Genomic DNA, 18,458 nt, shown 5'->3' on the forward strand with positions numbered 1-18,458 from the left:
TCTCTTGACCTCACGTAATGCAAAATGCGGGCCCAGAAAACTCACACCCCAGCCTTCTGGTCCCAGAGCTTGAACTTATCCTCCTTCTTTCTTTTAGGGCAGTGCTTCTTGAAATTTTTTGTCCATTATTGCCCTCCTAGGGAGCCTTTTTAGACAAATTTTTTCCTAGTCATGACTCCACCAATCAAATTTTAATACTGTGATTTCTTAGGATTTTCCACGTACAAGCTCATGTCATCTGCAGATAGAGATGGTTTTACTTCTTACTTACACAGGTGTACTGTGTATCTATTTATGTACTGTGGCTCTTTGGAGGGTCAGAAACCATTGGAATAACTCAGACTTTTAGCGCCCCATCCACCCTGAGCCAAGTTTCATGCTCTGTGGGGCAATACTGTCTCTGTTGAGAAAGCATGATTTGGGGTGAGGCCCCATCCCCTGTCACATTGCAAGGAAGAAGTGTCATGGCGGGTGTTAGCCCCTCCAGTGGCTCAGTTCACGGGTGGGGTGCGGTGGGGACAGGCTGAGGGGTTACGCCTCCCTGGGGCTGAGCCTGCGGCTGGGGAGGCACGGGGGCAGCGCCGCCATTCACTTTTGTCTTAGAGTCGAGGTGTCAGCCCCAAACCTTTTGGACCTTAATAAAGAGATGCCTGTGGAGACTCTATTGAGAGAAGGGTCTAGAATTTCAACTGACTCCCTCCTCAACAAACAAATAAAACAGAAAGTTTGAAAGTCCCTACCCCACCACCCCTTACAAAATGCATTTGGTGCCAATTGAGGACAAAATTCCTTCATTCTTGGCTCAGGGAACTTCCTCAAACTCAGCCCAGAAGAATTCTTTAAAGACCAACTGCCTGGACTGTGCTAAAGTCAGTTTATAAATATTATAAATATCCCAAACTTGATAGCCAAGCAGATTGCAAAAGCTAGCTAGCTAACCACAGAAATTTTCCACAAAGCTCTGCAGCCAAACAAGTGTGATACGAGATATTGCAAAATCTAACACTGCTTGTCCGATGGTCTAAAGCTGAGTTCTTTGCGCAGACGGCAGAGGGCCTGGGGCAGATTTATCCGAGGGCAGACTGTCTCCTGGAGGTCCACGGCCATAAAGCCGCAGCTGACTCCACGGTGCGCTGATTCTAGGGTAAATCAGACCAACCAAGGAGGAGGAGAGGGTGGGCGAGGCTGGGCCCATGGTGGTGCACTTGTCCAGCGTGCTTGGGTGGGGGTAATGGTGCTGGGTGGGGGTTAAGACATGGGCTTTGGAGGAACCTGTTTCAAATCCCAGCTTTGCTGTGTGACCTCGAACTAACTACTTGGCCTCTGTGGCCTCATATGCAAATTGGGGGTGAGAATTCCTACACAGAAAATTGTGAGGATTAAATGAGATACATAAAGCACTAGAGCTTGTGAATTGGCAACCCTCAATAAAAAATAACTCTATACATCCGACACTGCAGAGGATAAGGCGCTGTGCTAACTCCCAGAAAGCACCGCGGCTACTGCCCTCCTCTCTGCCTCGTCTCCTCTCTCCCCATTCCCCCTCCCTCCCTTCCTCTCGCTTCTGGTTCCAATCTATTTAGGATGTGGGCAACTCTGCCCTCCCCAGTTCCTTCTCCCAGTACCTCTGTCCCCATCTCTCCAAGCCTCCTCCACTGTCTCCCCTACCCCAGTGGGGTCACCTTGCAGGCTGAAGGCTGGAGGGGTTCACTACGGTCCCCTCCCCACTCGGCCCCCTCCTGGCTCCAACACGGTCATCTGCAGGAAGGTCACTTTCTCACAGCGCCAACAAAGATGTGGGTTGGACAGAGGAGGTCCTCGGAGAAGCAAATAAATACATCAAGTTTCCAGCTGGGTCTGGAGATAAGGGCTCAGGGAGACAGGCTGAGGCGTCGCAGGCCCTGTGCCGGCTCACCCTTCCCAGCCTGCCCACACTGGCTGCACTGGCAGCAGGAAAGCCTGTTTGGGGAACTTCAAAGAGACCGTTTCAGAGAAATGCACGTGGCGGGGGAGGGGTGCTGTCTCTCCTGGGAGGGGGCTGGGCAGAGGGCTTACCCTCAATTTGGATTTGGTAGAGACAAGTCTGAGAAGTGAAAATGTGACAAATGAGGACTACTGTCCCAGCTGAGGCAGGTGGGTGGAGGGGGATGACCAGCCCCGAGGCACAGGAGCGGAAACTGGAACCACGAAGGGAGAGAGGCTTTTCCAGAAGTCCCACAGGAAGTCAGCAGAATAGCAGGTACAGCCCCCCCAGCCCCTGACCTTCTTCCCCGACTCCCTCACACTGAACTCTATCTGGTTGTCACCAAGATGTGGCCATTGGAACTGCACTTGCCTGGGTGCAGATTGGAGGCGCCTCTGCGGGCCAAGACCCACCTGACAGGAGGGCTCTCCTTCCCCCAAACCTCTGCCCCAGCCGGCCGCCTGGCTGGGCGCCAGCATGCTGCTATCAAGGCTGCTCCAATCCAGGGCATAACCTCAGTCTCTTCCAGATACAGGCGCGGCTCTGCTTCTGATGCCCAAGAGCCCTGGAGGGGGACTCCAGGGGGCTAATACAAGAGACCTGAAGTGGGGACAGATGTCCTACCCAGAAACAGCTGCCCTCTACCATCAGAGAGGCCTTATCTCCTGGGAGTCTCAACAGTTTCCTAACCAGTGAGGTCAGCGATGGCCACCAGGCTGGGCCTGTCCTTGACCAGACTGCCCTGGAAGGGTGTCTCACAGAAGCTGCATGCTGAGGGCATTTCCCAGCCCCATTGCTCTGTGACCTCTCTCTTGGCCTGTCTTCTCTCCAGTAAAGCTAAGGGGAAGGGAGAGAGGACCTCCAGGCCTCAGCTCTGATGTTCTTTGACTCTGGACAGCTCCCTGTCGGTCCTTCATCTACGGCAGGTGCAGGCCTTAAAGAGTCTTTCCAGCTTTGGCCCCAGATGACCTGATGGAGCAGATGGAGCCTGTCCAAGGGACACTAGCCTTCCAGAAGCTCCAAGGTTCATGTACACAGGAGCTCTGAACATGCTGGGAGATGCAGGAGCCTGTAAGCTATCTTAGAGCGGAGATAGCATCTGCCTGGTTCACATCTGCACCCAGGCCAAGCAGGGCACCTGGCAACATGGGGGAGACTCAGTCACTATGTGTGGAATGAATGACATAGCAGCCTGTTTCTGCATGCCCATCCCTCTGCTTCTGTGTGCTTTACCTCTGACAGCTCACACCTGCGACTCTTCCCAGGATTGCCTTGCGGCCACGGGAGCTGGTTGTCTGTAGGCACAGAGAGGGAAGTGCCTGGAAGTTTCCATCCCCAGGGGCAGCCCCTAGCGAATGTCTGACTCCCTTTCGTCTTCGGAAGCCAAGATCCTCTCCCTAAATCGGGACAAACTCTGAGGTGTGATTATGCCTGGAGCGTCCTGGGATCAGGCTGAGACTGCCTGACAGCACACCCTGGCTTGGCTTCCTCCCCTCCCTCTCCCTCGCTGATTTCTGCTGAGGCATTTCCTTAATGGATCACTGGTGCGTGAATCCTTGTCTGAGCTCTGCTTCTGGGAAACCATAACCAAAAACAAATGAAGAGCCTGTTGATAGCGAGAGACTGAAGATTCCTGGGAGGAAACTCAGTTTAGTCTGTGCTGCGCTGTGCCCCATAGGCTTTGATGGGGACCATGGATGCAAAGACCCTGGGTGCCCCTCCAGGGGCTTTGAGTCTGAGGGATGGAGAAGAAGTTGGAGATTCCCCCAGGCCCCGCCCTTGTGGACTCTGCTGGGGGCAGTGTGGTGGGAGGGAAAACAAAGAAACTGCCCAGGGGGCATGTGGAGGAAGGCAAGCAGTGGTTCCCAGACTTTCTGAGGACATCCTCTTGCAGGAAGCTCTGGCAGACGCCCCCTAGAGGGCACAATTCAACCTGCAAAACTGCTTCTCAAGCCACAGCAGCCCAGGACCGTGGCCCTGGAAGGGCCTCAGAGCACATCTAGCCCTTCTTCTACCTTCACAAGGGTGGAGACTTAGAGTGAGAGAGGACAAGGAGTTGCTGAAAATCACACAGCAAATCTGTGAAGTTGACACCTTTGTGCTGCCTCCACATTCTTAAGACCAGTAGAATTCTTCCTCCTCCTTTCCACCTTGCCAGTTAAGTGCCTCTCCCCTCTGCCGTGGGACTGGGTGACATGTTCAGGATGTGAAGTCTTGTAGGAACATCTTTGAATTCAGAAACATCTCCTGTTCATAAATATCCAGCTAACAACTGAAACTTCCACTGCTCCCAAAATAGCTCTGGGTCCCAGCACAGGCATTTCCAAGAACAGATTTTTATCCTTTTAAGAATTCTATGAAAGCAGAGAATCCTCTGGTTTGTACACCTACCTGAGAGAGCTCCCTGATCCTGGTCACAGACCGAGCCCTTACCCTGGTCACAGACCGTGGACCTAGACTGGTCTAGTTTCCAGGTAAGGGATATCTACAATGGCTCATTATAATTATGTCACTCTCAATTCATTTGGATACAATGTTAGATTACTCTGATCATGAAATTCCCCAACTTCTATTTAAAGGGGTTTTCTTATAAATTAGGAGTTTGGGATTAGCAAAGAACTATTATATATAAAATAGATAGGCAACAAGGCCTTACTGTGGAGCACAGGGAACTAACTATACTCAATGTCCTGTAATAAACATAATGGAAAGGAATATGAAAAAGAATATATATGTATAACTAAATCGCTTTGCTGTATCCCAGAAACTAACACAACATTGTAAATCAACTATACTTCAATTTTTAAAAAAGAAGGAATGTATATAGATGTATAGAAATACACACGTATAAATGAATCACTGTGCTGTACACCAGATATTATAATTCGACTGTGTACTATTTTTCTGTACATATATACTGAAAAATAAATAAATAAATTTATAAACATTTTTATAAAGGGGATTTCTTGCTTGTAGTGGATCTTGGGATTGACTTCTTAACAGCCATTTCAGGGCTAGAAAATTACTCTAAGCCAATCAATTCCATCCCCTTTGCCAGTGATTCACTCAAAGATGGGGAGTCCTAAGCCAATATGTGTCAATAAGACCTAAGGAGAGGCAATGACTTCTGGAAAGGGAATCCAGTCTCTCTATTCCACTACTCTGTTATTGATATGCATGTTACCCCAGCTGCTGCCAAAGCCCTCTAATGACACTGACAGAAATGAGTCTCAAGTTGAAGCCCTGTTAGGGATGGTAGAGGAGAGAGACAGAAAAAACCTGGGCCTGCTGATGTTATTGAGCTACTGAATCAACCAGCCCTGAAGCCAGACCAGCTTCCGGCCTGTGAGCATGTGAGCTGATACACTTACTAGTTTAAAACACTTTGAGATGGAATTTTGTTATCTGTGGATGGAAGCATCATAAATGATTCCCTGCCCTCCCCTCCCCTGCTTCCCCCTGCCACAGCTGCCCAGAACTCCCCTTCTAGGGGAACCAGCTCTGCCAGGGCTGGGTAGAGCACCTAAGCAGGGTGCTCCTCCCAGGCAGGAATGTCGCCTCCTTGAGGCGGAGTTCCCCATCTTCAGTAAAACACAGACCCAGATAATTACGTGAAATGCCACTGGAAGTGCTGTCGTTAATTTTGATGGCAATAAAGCGCCTTGCCAGCAAGTTAAGCTAATTTTATGAAAGCCCTGGGAGGAAGGTCGTGGACTGGATCCCATCTTATTAATAATGTCGAGCTTCATTTGAACCATTCAGGAAATTCCTCCCAGTTGCCTCCAGCCAACTGCCACAGGTTGCTACTTTCCTCTGAAATCAACAGTCGTCCCATATGCAAATGTGGATTTTTCTGTTTTTCCCTAGAAAATAATTAAAGTCACAGAGCCCAATAAATACTTAAACAGATTGTGATTTTAATTAAAAACCTTCCTCCAAGGCTGCAGCTGCAGGTCTCTTTCCAAACAGGCGAACTGGTGACAGCCACAAACATCAGAATCTGGGTTTACGTATCTGAGACTATAAGCCTTTACAAATAATCGTAGTAATTCTGATTGTCACCCATGCCGCGGTGGGGGAGGGGTGCAGGGGGGAGTGAAGAGAGACATTTGGTGGAAATGCCAAGGTCTTTCCCCTGCTGGAGAGCAGGACACAAGCATGTAGGGAGAGCAAACAGCTCATCATTCCTGTACCCAACACTGCAAGGTAATGATGGTGGCTAGTTCTAGCTATTGTTGAAAAAAATAAAGCTCTTTTCTGAGCACTACCTACCTAAGTGCCAGTTACTAGATGCTTTGTATGCATTGACTCACTTAACCCTCACAGCAACCCAATAAAATAAGTATTCTTATTTATACCCTTCCCCTCCCCCACCCCAAGCACAGAGGTTAAGTAACTTAGCCAAGGTCATACAGAGAGTACATGGTGGAGTCTGATGCTAGAACATTTCCTCCTAACCACTACGTAGAGTGTGTATGAGGGAAAAGAGAGATGGAAATTGGGCGATGGGGGTTATAAACAGGGACTGCGGAAGCTGAAAGGTGGGAAGCTGTATGTTTAGGAGATCCTGGCTGGAGGACAGGTGGGTAGGGTCTCCTGAGCCGGCTGCTATGCTGGGGATATGTGATGTCCTTCTAGGCCCTGGCTTTCTTACTCTCAGAGGCCCTCCCTCATTCATTAAATCACCTACCTCTCACATTAAATACAAGCACATGTACAACTCTGAATGCAGTTCCAACTGAACATTGCACAAAGCAATGTTACATGTCCTAAACGTTTAGTCAAATGTCTATTACTTCCAACTTTGCAGTTTTCTATTTTCGTTCTTAAAGCCTGAAGAACATTTTATAGGTCCCTGGCAAAGTTAGACTTAAGGATTGCTTTCTAGGGCTGGGGTGCAGGACTCAAACAGAAAGCGCTCACGCAGCACAGGGGAAGGTTGAAGGAGGGCTGAAGAGGAGTACAGGACGGTTTCTTCCCAGGACAACTAAACTCATTGATTCATGCCAGGGACTATTAGCTCAAGGAGCATCTGGAGGGTGACTGTTGTGCCTTGGGCGTTGAAAACACAATGGGGTGAGAAGCGGGGACTGTGCCTGTGTTGGGCAGGGGTGAGGAGGTTGCAGATTCCTGGTACGTACGCTGGGTGGGCATGGGAAGGAAAGCTTCGGTGCCTTGGTTTAGCGTCCCCCACTTGGGAACTTTGCGCCGCGGGATACAGAGCTGTGGGCAGCGCACGCCTCCGCCCTGGCTGGCCGAGTGTAACCCAGCCGTTACCCCGGGCCTCTGAGCCGGGCAGGCGATTTCCAGCAGGGGGCGCGCGCGGACCAGGCCTGGGCCCGAGACTTGAACGCACAGAACGCGGAGAGCTAGTGTGGGGATCCAGTGGGTTTCAACCCGCTCTACGCTCGCGACCGTCCGGGTCAGCTAGGTCGAAGTTAGAGGTCGAGCCACAAAAGGTGCCCGGAACTCTAGCTCTTCGCCCCGGGTCTGTCTAGGATCGCTCCCCACCCCCACAAGCCTAGTCAAAAAGCCTCGGCATATATTCTGCAGATTTCAAATCTGGGCTCTCCACGTTGGCGTCTTGGAACCTTGCATCCCTCCTCTCCCCACATCTACTTCCACACACCTGATAAGATGTCTGTTTCTTTAACCATCAAAGACGTGGGCGGCGGCGGGGTGGTACCTTCGCTCCCGATTCCCCAGCCCTTCAGTAACTGTATCGTTATTAACATCACAGACATTAGAGCGGCTCCTGCGCGCCTGGTGGCGCCGCTCTAGATGCGCTCAGTCTTCTAGTTGAGCTCGGAGGCTTATCCTGGAGTCCTAGTTCCCATCTCAGGCCTCGGAGGACTCTGCCTAGGGCGACGCGGGCTCCAGCCCTGCCAAGGGCGGGCACTGACCTCTTCAAGGTCCAAGGCGGTGGTAAGGCTTGTCTTTCCCCCAGGGCAAGCTCGGGGAACAAAAGCACTTGCTGGACAATGGGCGGGAGCCGCGGGGGTCCGCGGGGGTCGGCGCCCTCGCTTGGGTGGTCACTGCGCCCTTAGCGCCCTCCAGGCCCCTGGAGCCCTGTCTCCCTGCAGAATCCCCCCCCCCCCCCCGGCTTCTGCACCCTCAGCAAAAGAGCGAGGGAAAGGGGTCTTTATTGGCCCGTGGGCCCCGGAGGTTCCCAGGACGCGGGTAGGGAGGGTCCCTACGGTCCAGGGAAGTTCCTCTGCGGAGAGTGAGCGAGCTCATTTTTCCTTCTGCTCCCCAGCCTCTGTCTTCCAGTCCCTCAACCCTTCCAAGTTATCCCCTGCCTCTCCGTCCACCTTCTAGCAGAAGGCAAAAAGAACCAAAAAAGAGGTGAAACTTGGGTGGAGGGTACGCGCCTCAACGGTGGAACCTCGGTCCCTGCCTTTATGCCGGGAGCCCCTCCCTCCGCCAGGGAAAGTCTCCAGGACCCCCCACCCCCAACCCAGGAGCCACCCTCCAACCTCCTTGCTGGGCCCCCGCCTCCCCAGGCCCCTCTTCCTCGACAAGCCTCCTGGAACCGCCCCTCAGGATTCCCAGGACGCAGACAACACGCCCAGAACGCCCCCTTGCTCCGCAGACAAAGAGGCTGTGCCAGGCGAGCCGGCCGCAACATAGCCCGGCCCAGCGAGACCCAAACCACCCGGACTCACTCCTGGACTAGGGACCTGCTCCCGCTGCCCCCACTGCAGGGTAACTGTCCTCTCACTCCTCCTCCCTGCTCAAAGATGTCTTCTGTCTCCGGAGCCCGCGCGCCCTTTCCCAGGGGCTTCTGTGGGGACTACAGGCCCGGGCAGGCGGAGTGAAGTTCTGGGTTCTGAATTCTGAGTTGAGAGAGATGCGCGGGTCCCAGACCGCTAAGCAACCGCAGGAATGGGAGAGAGGGAAGGATGCCAAGTGCGTGCACGCGTCTTTTCATATTTAATTTACAAAGGATCCGCGGAACTCCTAGTCGGGTGGTCTCTTTAGATGCAGCGCTCCTCACCCGTCTCCCCACCCCCCCCACCTTCCCAGCTCATTAAAATGCTCAACGCTCAAATTGGAAGATCGATCTCAGAGGCCCCAAACCCGAGCCACCGACCCACCTTCAGAGACCGCTTCCTCCAGGGTGAGGGCAGGGGGGCCACGTGCTCCCGGAGAACTCAGTGTCCACGGAAAAACCGGGGAAGGCAGGGACTATGCGTATTTCCCGGAGCCTGCACCCCTTTCCCGACTCTGGTCAGCAACTCTGTCTCCAGGGCTGCCATGGGCACCGTGGGGGGACAGAAATCGAGTTTTATACAAATGCCTCCACATTCCTGCGCCTCCACCTCCTTGTTGCTGAAAGAAATACCGGGATTTCTCCTAGACAGGGAACAAGAGTTGGGAACAGCAGACAGTCGAGTCTGCTGGGGCCGGCTGTTGTGTGAGGGTGTGAGACAGCGGGGCGACACCGGGCCTCGGAGGCTTTGAGGGGTAGGGTGTGGGGTTGACGGTGTGTTTGCTTGTTAGGCTGTAAAGATGTTGGCGGAGGCGGAGGCGGGGGTGGCGGGTAGAGATGCTCAAGCCTTAAGTCCCCAGCCCACAGTGCTCAAAAGGAGCAGACGTTTTGTAACCATTCCTTTCCGTGCCGCTGTCTCCTGCAGCCCCGGAGCCCCACTCGCCTCGTAGCTGGCAAGACCTGAGAGCAAGATCAGGACGGCTTCCTGGGAGCGGAGGCTGGTACCCACTCTCCCGGCCCCATCCGGTGGTATGCACCGGCCGGCGCGCTGGGCGGTGGGCTTCAAGCGCTGGTTTAGCCACAAAAGACGAGACGTACAGAGTAAAGCTGAAGAGGCTTGGCAGGGTCGATGGTGGGCTGGGGAGGGGAGCGTTGATTCCCCGCGCACCCTGCAGGGCGGTGCTTTCTCGTCTTCGGGTTGGACCGGGGGGGGGGGGGGTGCGGGGGAGATCAGGGCTCCTAGCTGCCCAGATCCAGGCAAAAATAGCAGGGAGGGTGAGGCTCTCTGCTAACACTATCAATTATGCATCGTGTTGAATGTGGCTTCGGGAAGGAGGCGGCTAGCAGGGGGTGGGTGGTGCGGGAAGGAAGGGTCCGCGCGAGCCCGGCTGCGCGCAGATCCGCCGGTCCCGCTCGAGGTCTGTCTGCGCCACCGCCTGCCTTTGCAAAAAGAGTTTAAAGGCAAAGGCACGCCTTCCCCTCTTCATCGTGCGCCTTTCCTTCCCCCCAAATTCCTCAAAGATGGTTTGTCTCACGTGTTGCGGGGTGTAAAAGCGGCTCGCATTCAATTAACAGCAAAGCTCACGGGCCCTGGCGGGACCCGCGCGTGAGGGTGAGTGCACATGAATGTGCTTGCGTTTAGGAGGGGGGAATGGTGAGTGTCCCGGGTGAAGGTGTGCCTTTGAAAATGTGTGTGAACACATTGTTACATGATGATGGGTCATTCTAACATGTGGACTGTGTGGAGGGTGTGAAGGTCTGTGTCTGTGCCAACGTGTTTGAATGGGGGGCGGTGTGATTAGGGATAGTGACAAGGTCTACAGATGTGTAAATGTGGGGGGGGGCATGGATTATAGGAGTGTTGTGAACTGGGAAGAGCCGAGCCAAGGGCGGTGGGTGTGGGGGCATCCCTTTGTGACCAACGTCTCTCGGCCACTGGGAGAGTCTCTATGGCTTTAACAAATGTAGATGGTGCGGGTGGTGGGAGAGGCTGTGCGCGTTCCTGCCGAGCCCGGGAGCGCGCGAAAGGACTCTTCAATCGGCAGCCAGTGAGAGGTGGGGGGAATAGATGAGAAACAAAAAACTGAAGTGGGACCTCAGGGCCAGGAAAGTCCAAAACTTACCTGTCCCTTTCTCTGTCCCTCCCTCTGTCTTCCCCACAGTCGCAGCAACAGATGTGGAAAGCGCCCTTGGGCTGTCGTCCTGGCTCCGCAACATCAGGTCTGGAGAAAAGGTTGCAGCCCCAGAGCAGCGCACGGAGTCAGCGAGCAGTGGGTAAGGCGCAGAGACCACCTCACAACCCTGACCCAGGTAAGGGTAGGTCCTGTCTAGGGTGCCAGACACCGCCAGCCCTGAGACAGGGGAGAGGAGAGGAGGGGGGTCTCCCTCCAGAGCACGGAGGAGTGAGGAACGTGGGTTCCTAAGGACCAGAGTGTGGGAGGGGCTCTGGCAAACCTGCCATAAGCCCTAGGTGGGAGCAGGGAATCTGTGTGTAAGTGCATTTGTGTGGCTTGGGATTTGGAGCTTTTGGGGGAGGGGTGGGGAGCTCAAGCATTGTGAGCTGCTGAAAAGGGGCAAGATCTTGAATCTTCTCCTGCTTGATTAGCTAGTGGCAGCCCCCTTGAACCACGGCTGGGGACTTCCCCTGCCCCCATGGGAGCCTGCAAAGGTAGGAAGGGGAGGGAGAATCTTGAGTGAGCTCCCTCCATTGCTCCTTGCCCCTGCTTGGAGGAGGACCTCCTTCCTCAGATGGAAGGTTAAGTGAGCAAGCCGTCAGTTTTCCCCTCCCAGGAGCTGAAGCCAGAGGGGGCCTGACAAGTTCGTTTCCCATCCCAAGCCTCTTAGCACCTGCCCCAAGTTCTCAGCATTTGCTGATCCTCTGAGATTTCAGTTTTGGAGGATACTCAAGTGTATACTCAAGTGTCCCTGTATGTGGGTTGGTCTGTGTGAGGACTTGTGTCCTGGTGTCTGTCAGTTCTCACAATGAACAGAAAAGCGCTTTGCCCCATGATGGAGATCGCTGTACAAATGCTGTGTTCAACTGAGAGAACAATGAGGTCTCCAGGATACATTGTGTCCTTGGGTCTGTCGCGGTGTCTTTGTGTTTGTATGTCTACGAAATGTGTTGTGAACCTCTAAACGCCTGCAGAAGTTGGCAGTTTGATGGCAGTGCCTGGGTGTGTGTTTGTATTGCACGCCTATATGGGCGTGTGTGCAAGTGCTGTGTGTGGGACAAAGAGTTCAAAGGAGGACAGGTGGTCATGGACAAAAATGCCCTTTCTGTTTATCCCTTTCACTGAGTTAAACGAAAGCTTAGAAACATAGGCAGGGGTCAGTGCAAAGCCCAAGGCAGACCCGTGAGCAGCCCAGTCTGTGGAGGGGCCAGCCTCAGGGTGACCCGACAGGTAAAGAAAAAAACGGGAGGTAGGAGGCAGCTGGAAAAAGAAGTCAGGGACGTAAGAGGGAGCACACATTGAATCCCGAGACTTTTACTGAGCTCCAACTCGTGCCTCAGAGACCTCCTGGGCACAAAGGAGAAAGCTGCCGGAGCCCTGGGACCTTCCCTAGACGGGTTTATGGAGGCAGAGCTTGATAGGGGAGGGATGGGGCGCAGTGAGTCACCTTCTTCCCTCTTCCCCTGGCTTCCACCTGCAGGATCCACGATGGTGCCCTTGCGAGCACTGTGGCTGGCCTGGGCGCTTCTAGGAGTGGCCGGAGCGTGCCCAGAGCCGTGCGCCTGCGTGGACAAATACGCGCATCAGTTCGCCGACTGCGCCTACAAGGAGCTGCGCGAGGTGCCCGAAGGACTGCCGGCCAACGTGACCACGCTTAGCCTGTCGGCGAACAAGATCACTGTGCTGCGGCGCGGGGCCTTCGCCGACGTCACGCAGGTCACGTCGCTGTGGCTGGCGCACAATGAAGTGCGCACTGTGGAGCCAGGCTCGCTGGCTGTGCTGAGCCAGCTCAAGAACCTCGACCTAAGCCACAACCTCATATCCAGCTTCCCATGGAGCGATCTGCGTAACCTGAGCGCACTACAGCTACTCAAGATGAACCACAACCGCTTGGGGTCGTTGCCCCGAGACGCACTCGGTGCGCTGCCCGACCTGCGCTCCCTGCGCATCAACAACAACCGGCTTCGTACATTGGCTCCCGGCACCTTCGACGCGCTGAGCGCGCTGTCACATCTTCAACTCTATCACAACCCCTTCCACTGCAGTTGCAGCCTTGTGTGGCTGCAGGCCTGGGCCGCGAGCACCCGGGTCTCGTTACCCGAGCCCGACTCCATCGCGTGCGCCTCGCCTCCCGCGCTGCAGGGGGTGCCGGTGCACCGCCTGCCCGCCCTATCCTGTGCACCGCCCAGTGTGCATCTGAGTGTCGAGCCGCCGCCTGAGGCGCCAGGCAGCCCCCTTCGCGCCGGCCTGGCGCTCATGCTACACTGCGTCGCCGAAGGACACCCCACACCCCGCCTGCAGTGGCAACTTCAGATCCCGGGTGGCACCATAGTCTTAGTGCCGCCGGTCCTGAGCGGGGAGGATGACGGGGACGGGGCAGAAGACAGGGAGGAGGAAGGAGAAGGGGATGGGCCCACGCAGACAGAGGCCCCAACCCCGACTCCAGCACCGGCTTGGCCCGCGCCCCCAGCCACCCCGCGCTTCCTGGCCCTCACAAACGGCTCCTTGTTGGTGCCCCTCCTGAGCTCCAAGGAGGCAGGCGTCTACACATGCCGTGCCCACAACGAGCTGGGTGCCAACTCCACTTCACTACGTGTGGCAGTGGCAGCTGCCGGGCCCCCAAAACACGCTTCTGGCGCAGGGGGAGACCCTAACGGGCAGGCCCCAACTTCTGAACGTAAGTCCACAGCCAAAGGCCGGGGCAACAGTGTCCTACCTTCCAAGCCTGAGGGCAAAATCAAAGGCCAAGGCCTGGCCCGGGTTAGTGCCCTCGGAGAGGCTGAGGCGGGGCCGGAAGAGGAGGAGGAGGCAGGTGAGGGAGAGGAGGCGGAAGACCAGGTCTCTGCGGACGGGGTGGAGGAGCAACGCTGTGGCCACGGGGACCCCTCGCGGTACGTGTCCAATCACGCGTTCAACCAGAGCGCGGAGCTCAAGCCGCACGTCTTCGAGCTGGGCGTCATCGCGCTGGACGTGGCGGAGCGCGAGGCGCGGGTGCAGCTGACGCCGCTGGCGGCGCGCTGGGGCCCCGGGCCCGGCGGGGCTGCAGGAGCCGGGCGGCCAGGGAGGCGGCCAGTGCGCCTGCTCTATCTGTGCCCGGCCGGGGGCGGCGCAGCCGTGCAGTGGTCGCGTGTAGAGGAGGGCGTCAACGCCTACTGGTTCCGCGGCCTGCGGCCCGGCACTAACTATTCCGTGTGCCTGGCGCTGGCAGGCGAGGCTTGCCATGTGCAAGTGGTGTTCGCCACCAAGAAGGAGTTGCCCTCATTGCTAGTTATCGTGGCGGTGAGCGTGTTCCTCCTGGTGCTGGCCACCGTGCCCCTGCTGGGCGCCGCCTGCTGCCATCTGCTGGCCAAACACCCGGGCAAGCCCTACCGTCTTATCCTGAGGCCGCAGGCTCCGGATCCCATGGAGAAGCGCATCGCCGCCGACTTCGACCCGCGTGCCTCCTACCTCGAGTCCGACAAAAGCTACCAGGCAGGCGGCGAGGCGGGCGGCGAGGAGCCAGAGGAGGTCCCCGGGGAGGGCCTTGACGAAGACGTGGAGCAGGGGGACCCAGGTGGGGACCTGCAGAGAGAGGAGAGCCTGGCGGCCTGCTCGCTGGTGGAGTCCCAGTCTAAGGCCAACCAAGAGGAGTTCGAGGCGGGCTCCGAGTACAGTGATCGGCTGCCCCTGGGTGCCGAAGCTGTCGACATCGCCCAGGAGATTAACGGCAACTATAGGCAGACAGCGGGCTGAACTCCCAGTCTGCCCGGCCGCCCATTCCCATCCCCACCTCGGGCGCCTGGGAGCAGAAGCCTACGGCTGGCAGGATTTATGCACCCCTCTCTTCACTTACTCCGCCCTCTACCACCCTCTAATCTTGACTACTGGGGACTTCTAGTGGGGAGTGGGATGATTTCATCAGTCCCACCCACAATGGTCATTGACTTTGTGGGTTGAATTCGCCTCCACGGCAAGCACAGCTTCCCCGCTCCTCTCTCCCTATGTAAGACACCACCCGCTGACCGTGAGGCTAAACCCAAGCCTCTCCATTCCTACCGCAGTTAACTGCGCAATCGCCCCGCCGCCCGCCCCATCGTGGTCTCGAGAGCAGAGAAAATGAGAGAAGACGTTGGAAAGATCTGATGGTAACGTTGTGGCTCGAGGATCAGCCCGGGACCCCCAGCACATGTCTCTAGCGTGGAGCGCTGTGGGGTCCTGCCTCGACCCCTCATTCAGCCCTTTCCAGGGTGCACGTCCCAGAAGCCAGGATTCGGTGGCAACTCCCCAGTTTTTAGATTCAAAGCCCCCTTCTGATTGGGAACCAAACACTTCTGTCCCCCCATCCGCACTCTGCTTCTAAACAGCTGGAGCCGAGCCGGATGCTTGCAGCGCCTTTCAGCTCCGCGCTCTGATTTTCATATTTTCGTTGTTTTCAAAGACAGCACACTCCGGGTCTGGTGCTAACACTCCCTTCCTAGCCTCTGGGAAAACGCGCGCGCGCGCGCGCGCGTGTGTGTGTGTGGTGTGTGTGTGTGTGGTGTGTGTGTGTGGTGTGTGTGTGGTGTGTGTGCGCGCGCGCGCGCGCGCCTGGGAATGGGGGCGGGAATCCGTCTTCTCTCGCCCCCTCTCCTAACTTTAAGCGCTGCGGAACCGCGGGCCTCTCCCGCGGGCCTCTCCCGCGGAGGGCGCAGCCTCAGTCCCAGGCCAGTTTCGTGGTGGGTGAGTCGGAGTTTCTGGAGATCGGTGCACTCGACAGCTCCGCTCCCGGGGGTGCACGGGGCCCAGACCTCAGCTCGAGAAGCGCCGGGGGCGCAGGAAGCCAACTGTGGCCTCCCGGACCTGGTATCTCGTGAGGGCTTGGGCCCTGGTTCGCGCAAAGCCTGCCCGTGACCCAGCGGCAGGATCCGTATGGAGAAAGGCCCTGGGTCCTCGCGCCTCCCCGCCCGGCCCCTCCTTCCGCGAGAGTAGTGTTTGCCCAGCTGTAGTCCTAGACGAGCGTGCTCTGTAGGAGAAAACTCTGTGTCCCGTAAAAGTGTGTCAAGTGTAGTATGGGGAGGAGGGCGGGGAGGGCGGGGAAGGAGGGAGGGAGAGGGACGCGGCGCGGCCACTCGGGCGGGGGTCTTTTTTTGTTCTTGCAGAAAACCGTCGGGGTTGGGGTGGGGGTGGGGTGGGGGCGTTGGGACCAGCCCTGTCCGCGAAGCGCAGCACAAGTGCGGCCGGGGGCGGAATAGCCCCTGGAACCCGCGCCCTTTTCTAAAGGCGTCTGTATGTAAACAGTCAATAAAACAATCAATTTGAACTGGGCTTGGTGACTCTGTCAGGGGACAGAGGGAGGAAGCCTGGGGGATGCAGGAAGAAACTGCGGAAGGAAGGAGGCCCTCGGATCCCCCCATTGAGATCCTTTGCGTGATTTCGTGTTTGTCCTGTGATTTTGCCAGGTGTTGATGCCTTTAACCCTGGATGGAGGAGGAAACCAAGTGGGATGGGGGAGGCTGGAAGTGAGTGAGGAGGGCTTGCAAGGGGGCAGACTGAACTGGGGGGAGCTCCTGAGTGCATGAGTGTGTTGTGTGTGCCCAATCCTCTTTGGGTTGAGGCTATGATGGGGTGTGGCTCTGTGTGTGAGGACTGCCTAGTTTCTGAGTCGCAATACCAACCTTGGCCCTCTGAGAAGCCAGTGGGGGAATTCACAGGCGCAAGACTGCTGCGGCTTGCACAAGAGAAATCACAAGCAACAAACTACAGAGCAAGCAGAGCAAGCAAATGATGGAGGGCAGCAAAGGGGGAAACCTGGCAAGGTTGATTCTACAGAACAAGCTGGCATCTTAAGCCCAGGAGCCGTGTGTGTGTGTGTGTGTGTGTGTGTGTGTGTGTGTGTGTGTGTGTGTGTGTGTGTGTGTGTGTGTGTGTGCGCGCGCGCGCGCGCGTGCTGGGGGTGATGCTCAGTGAATGAGGCATGGACAACCGGCAAGGTATGTGAGACTTGGCGTGGGCTGAGGTGGGTACACATGTACAATCGGGGTTGGAAGCACACTCATCTAATAGTCCTAGAAATGAAGCTTCTTGAGTGGGGAACTGGAGAGACAGAGGGATGGGAGTGGATGCTCCTGTCCAGCCCAAAGTGCTCTGTCTGGGCTGGTTGTGTTTCAGCTGAGTCCCCCCATGGGATAGGGTGTGGCCAGGAAGGGAAGCAGAAGAGAAAAGGAATAGAAATGAGGGAGCAGGTGAAGATTCTATCCCTACTCTCCCTTCTTCCTGCTTCCAATCTCTTCTCATCCCTCACTTTCTCTGTGGATTTCAGGTCTTCCTAATTGAACCAGGCCAGCCTTTGGACCAGGCCAAGTCCAGACAGCCAGCATCCTACCCTAGTCTGTCTCCTGGCAGAGGTGCTGGCTGGGACACTTCCCAGGGCCGGAGCCCAGGTTCCCTTCCCAGACCAGCAAAACTGTCTCTGAGAAAAATTCCCACCTGAGGGCCACAGCCCAAATCCCGCCACTGCAGCCCACCCCACCATCATCAGGGCCATAGCTCAGAAATATACTCTCTGAGGAAGAAGACTGCATTATTCTACCCACAAATGCTGCCTTTGAGCAGGGGCTGGGGCTGGCCCAGTGTCTATGATTGGTTCAGGAATCCACCCACATGATTGCTTTGAGCACAGGTCTGGCTGGGCCTGTGAGTGCGTATCATTGTTGGTCCCACCCAATACTCTCACCATGGGAGGGGCTGGGGAGAAGGGTTCCTTCTTGTCCCCCACCCCCATCCTTGCCAAGGATGGGGAACCCTCCTGGAGACCCCTAGGATCCTGACTGCCCCCAGGGGAATGTGCAGAGTTACTGAGAGCCTGGCCCCTTCTTTGTCCTGGGCCAAGCTTCCTAATGGATGAACACACACCGCTCAGCTAGGCCTCATGCTCCCTGGACAAGCCCAGGTCCAAAGGCTCAGCCCAAAGGGAGAGGAATGGGTGGTGCTGGAGGTGGAGGACCAGGATGCACTGACCCTCTGCAGACTGCCCACTGAGATAGCAGCCCCCTCAGGATCTCTCCAGTTTCTGTCTGAATGTCTGGGACATGGTCCCCAGCCTCCGTCCTTCCTTCCTGTTTCTTTCATTCCCTCCTCCTCTCTCCTCTCTGTTCTCTTTTTCTTTCTGCCTCTTATTTCTTGCTCAAGAAATCTCATAAAATCCCAGTGTTGCAAGAGACCCTGAAGACTTGCTAATTCAACTCCATCAGTTTGAGGTTTAATTCTTTTCTAGACTGTCCCCATCAGATGGCTGTGTGAGACGGGGACCCACTATTCCCTCCCTCCCACCAAGGACCCAGCTGTGGAGCAGTTTCAAATGTGTCTCCCCCTCAGTCCACCCTCAGGCCTGACTGCCATTGACATGTGCTCTGTGAGACCCTGCGGAGGTGTGGAGGTTTGAGCCCCACCTCCGTTCCTCACTCCAGGATTCCAAAGCTTTTCATTCAATGCGCATTTTTTGAGGTTCTACTGTATGCTCCAGGTGCTGTGCTAGCTAGCTCTCTCCAGTGTATTTTATCATAAAACTTATTTGGATGAGAATGGAGTCTGATGGGTTGAGGAGTGTGTGTGTGTCTAAATGTGCACTGGGGGGACCTGGAAAATGGTCAGA

General features: G+C 55.8%; 1 protein-coding gene across 11 annotated transcripts; it reads left to right on the forward strand.

The window, feature by feature from the left end:
- The first annotated feature begins 1,060 nt into the window (after nt 1-1,060).
- On the forward strand, nt 1,061-16,703 carry ISLR2 (immunoglobulin superfamily containing leucine rich repeat 2). Of its 11 annotated transcripts, none has more exons than XM_032469304.1 (5): nt 7,384-7,888; nt 8,220-8,668; nt 9,601-9,704; nt 10,838-10,985; nt 12,330-15,970. In XM_032469304.1, exons 2-5 carry the CDS (start codon nt 8,365-8,367, stop codon nt 14,579-14,581), a joined length of 2,808 nt encoding a protein of 935 aa, XP_032325195.1. In that variant the 5' UTR covers nt 7,384-7,888; nt 8,220-8,364; the 3' UTR covers nt 14,582-15,970. The 11 variants fall into 11 exon arrangements, 10 of the variants coding, with proteins under 10 accessions (XP_032325202.1, XP_032325203.1, XP_032325195.1 ...); XM_032469307.1 differs by having other exon boundaries at nt 8,556-8,668; XM_032469315.1 differs by having other exon boundaries at nt 7,809-7,888; nt 8,467-8,668.
- Nucleotides 16,704-18,458: the final 1,755 nt, after the last annotated feature.

The sequence above is a fragment of the Camelus ferus genome, chromosome 27 (assembly GCF_009834535.1).
Source record: "Camelus ferus isolate YT-003-E chromosome 27, BCGSAC_Cfer_1.0, whole genome shotgun sequence".
Classification (NCBI taxonomy): domain Eukaryota; kingdom Metazoa; phylum Chordata; class Mammalia; order Artiodactyla; family Camelidae; genus Camelus; species Camelus ferus.

What these genes read in the sequence shown, in the direction of transcription:
- ISLR2 (XM_032469304.1), top strand. Translation starts at nt 8,365, where the DNA reads ATGCCGGGAGCCCCTCCCTCCGCCAGGGAAAGTCTCCAGGACCCCCCA. An exon ending in TCTCCCGGCCCCATCCGGTG is followed by an intron (nt 9,705 to 10,837) that starts GTATGCACCGGC and finishes TCTTCCCCACAG; the next exon opens with TCGCAGCAACAGATGTGGAA. An exon ending in ACCTCACAACCCTGACCCAG is followed by an intron (nt 10,986 to 12,329) that starts GTAAGGGTAGGT and finishes TTCCACCTGCAG; the next exon opens with GATCCACGATGGTGCCCTTG.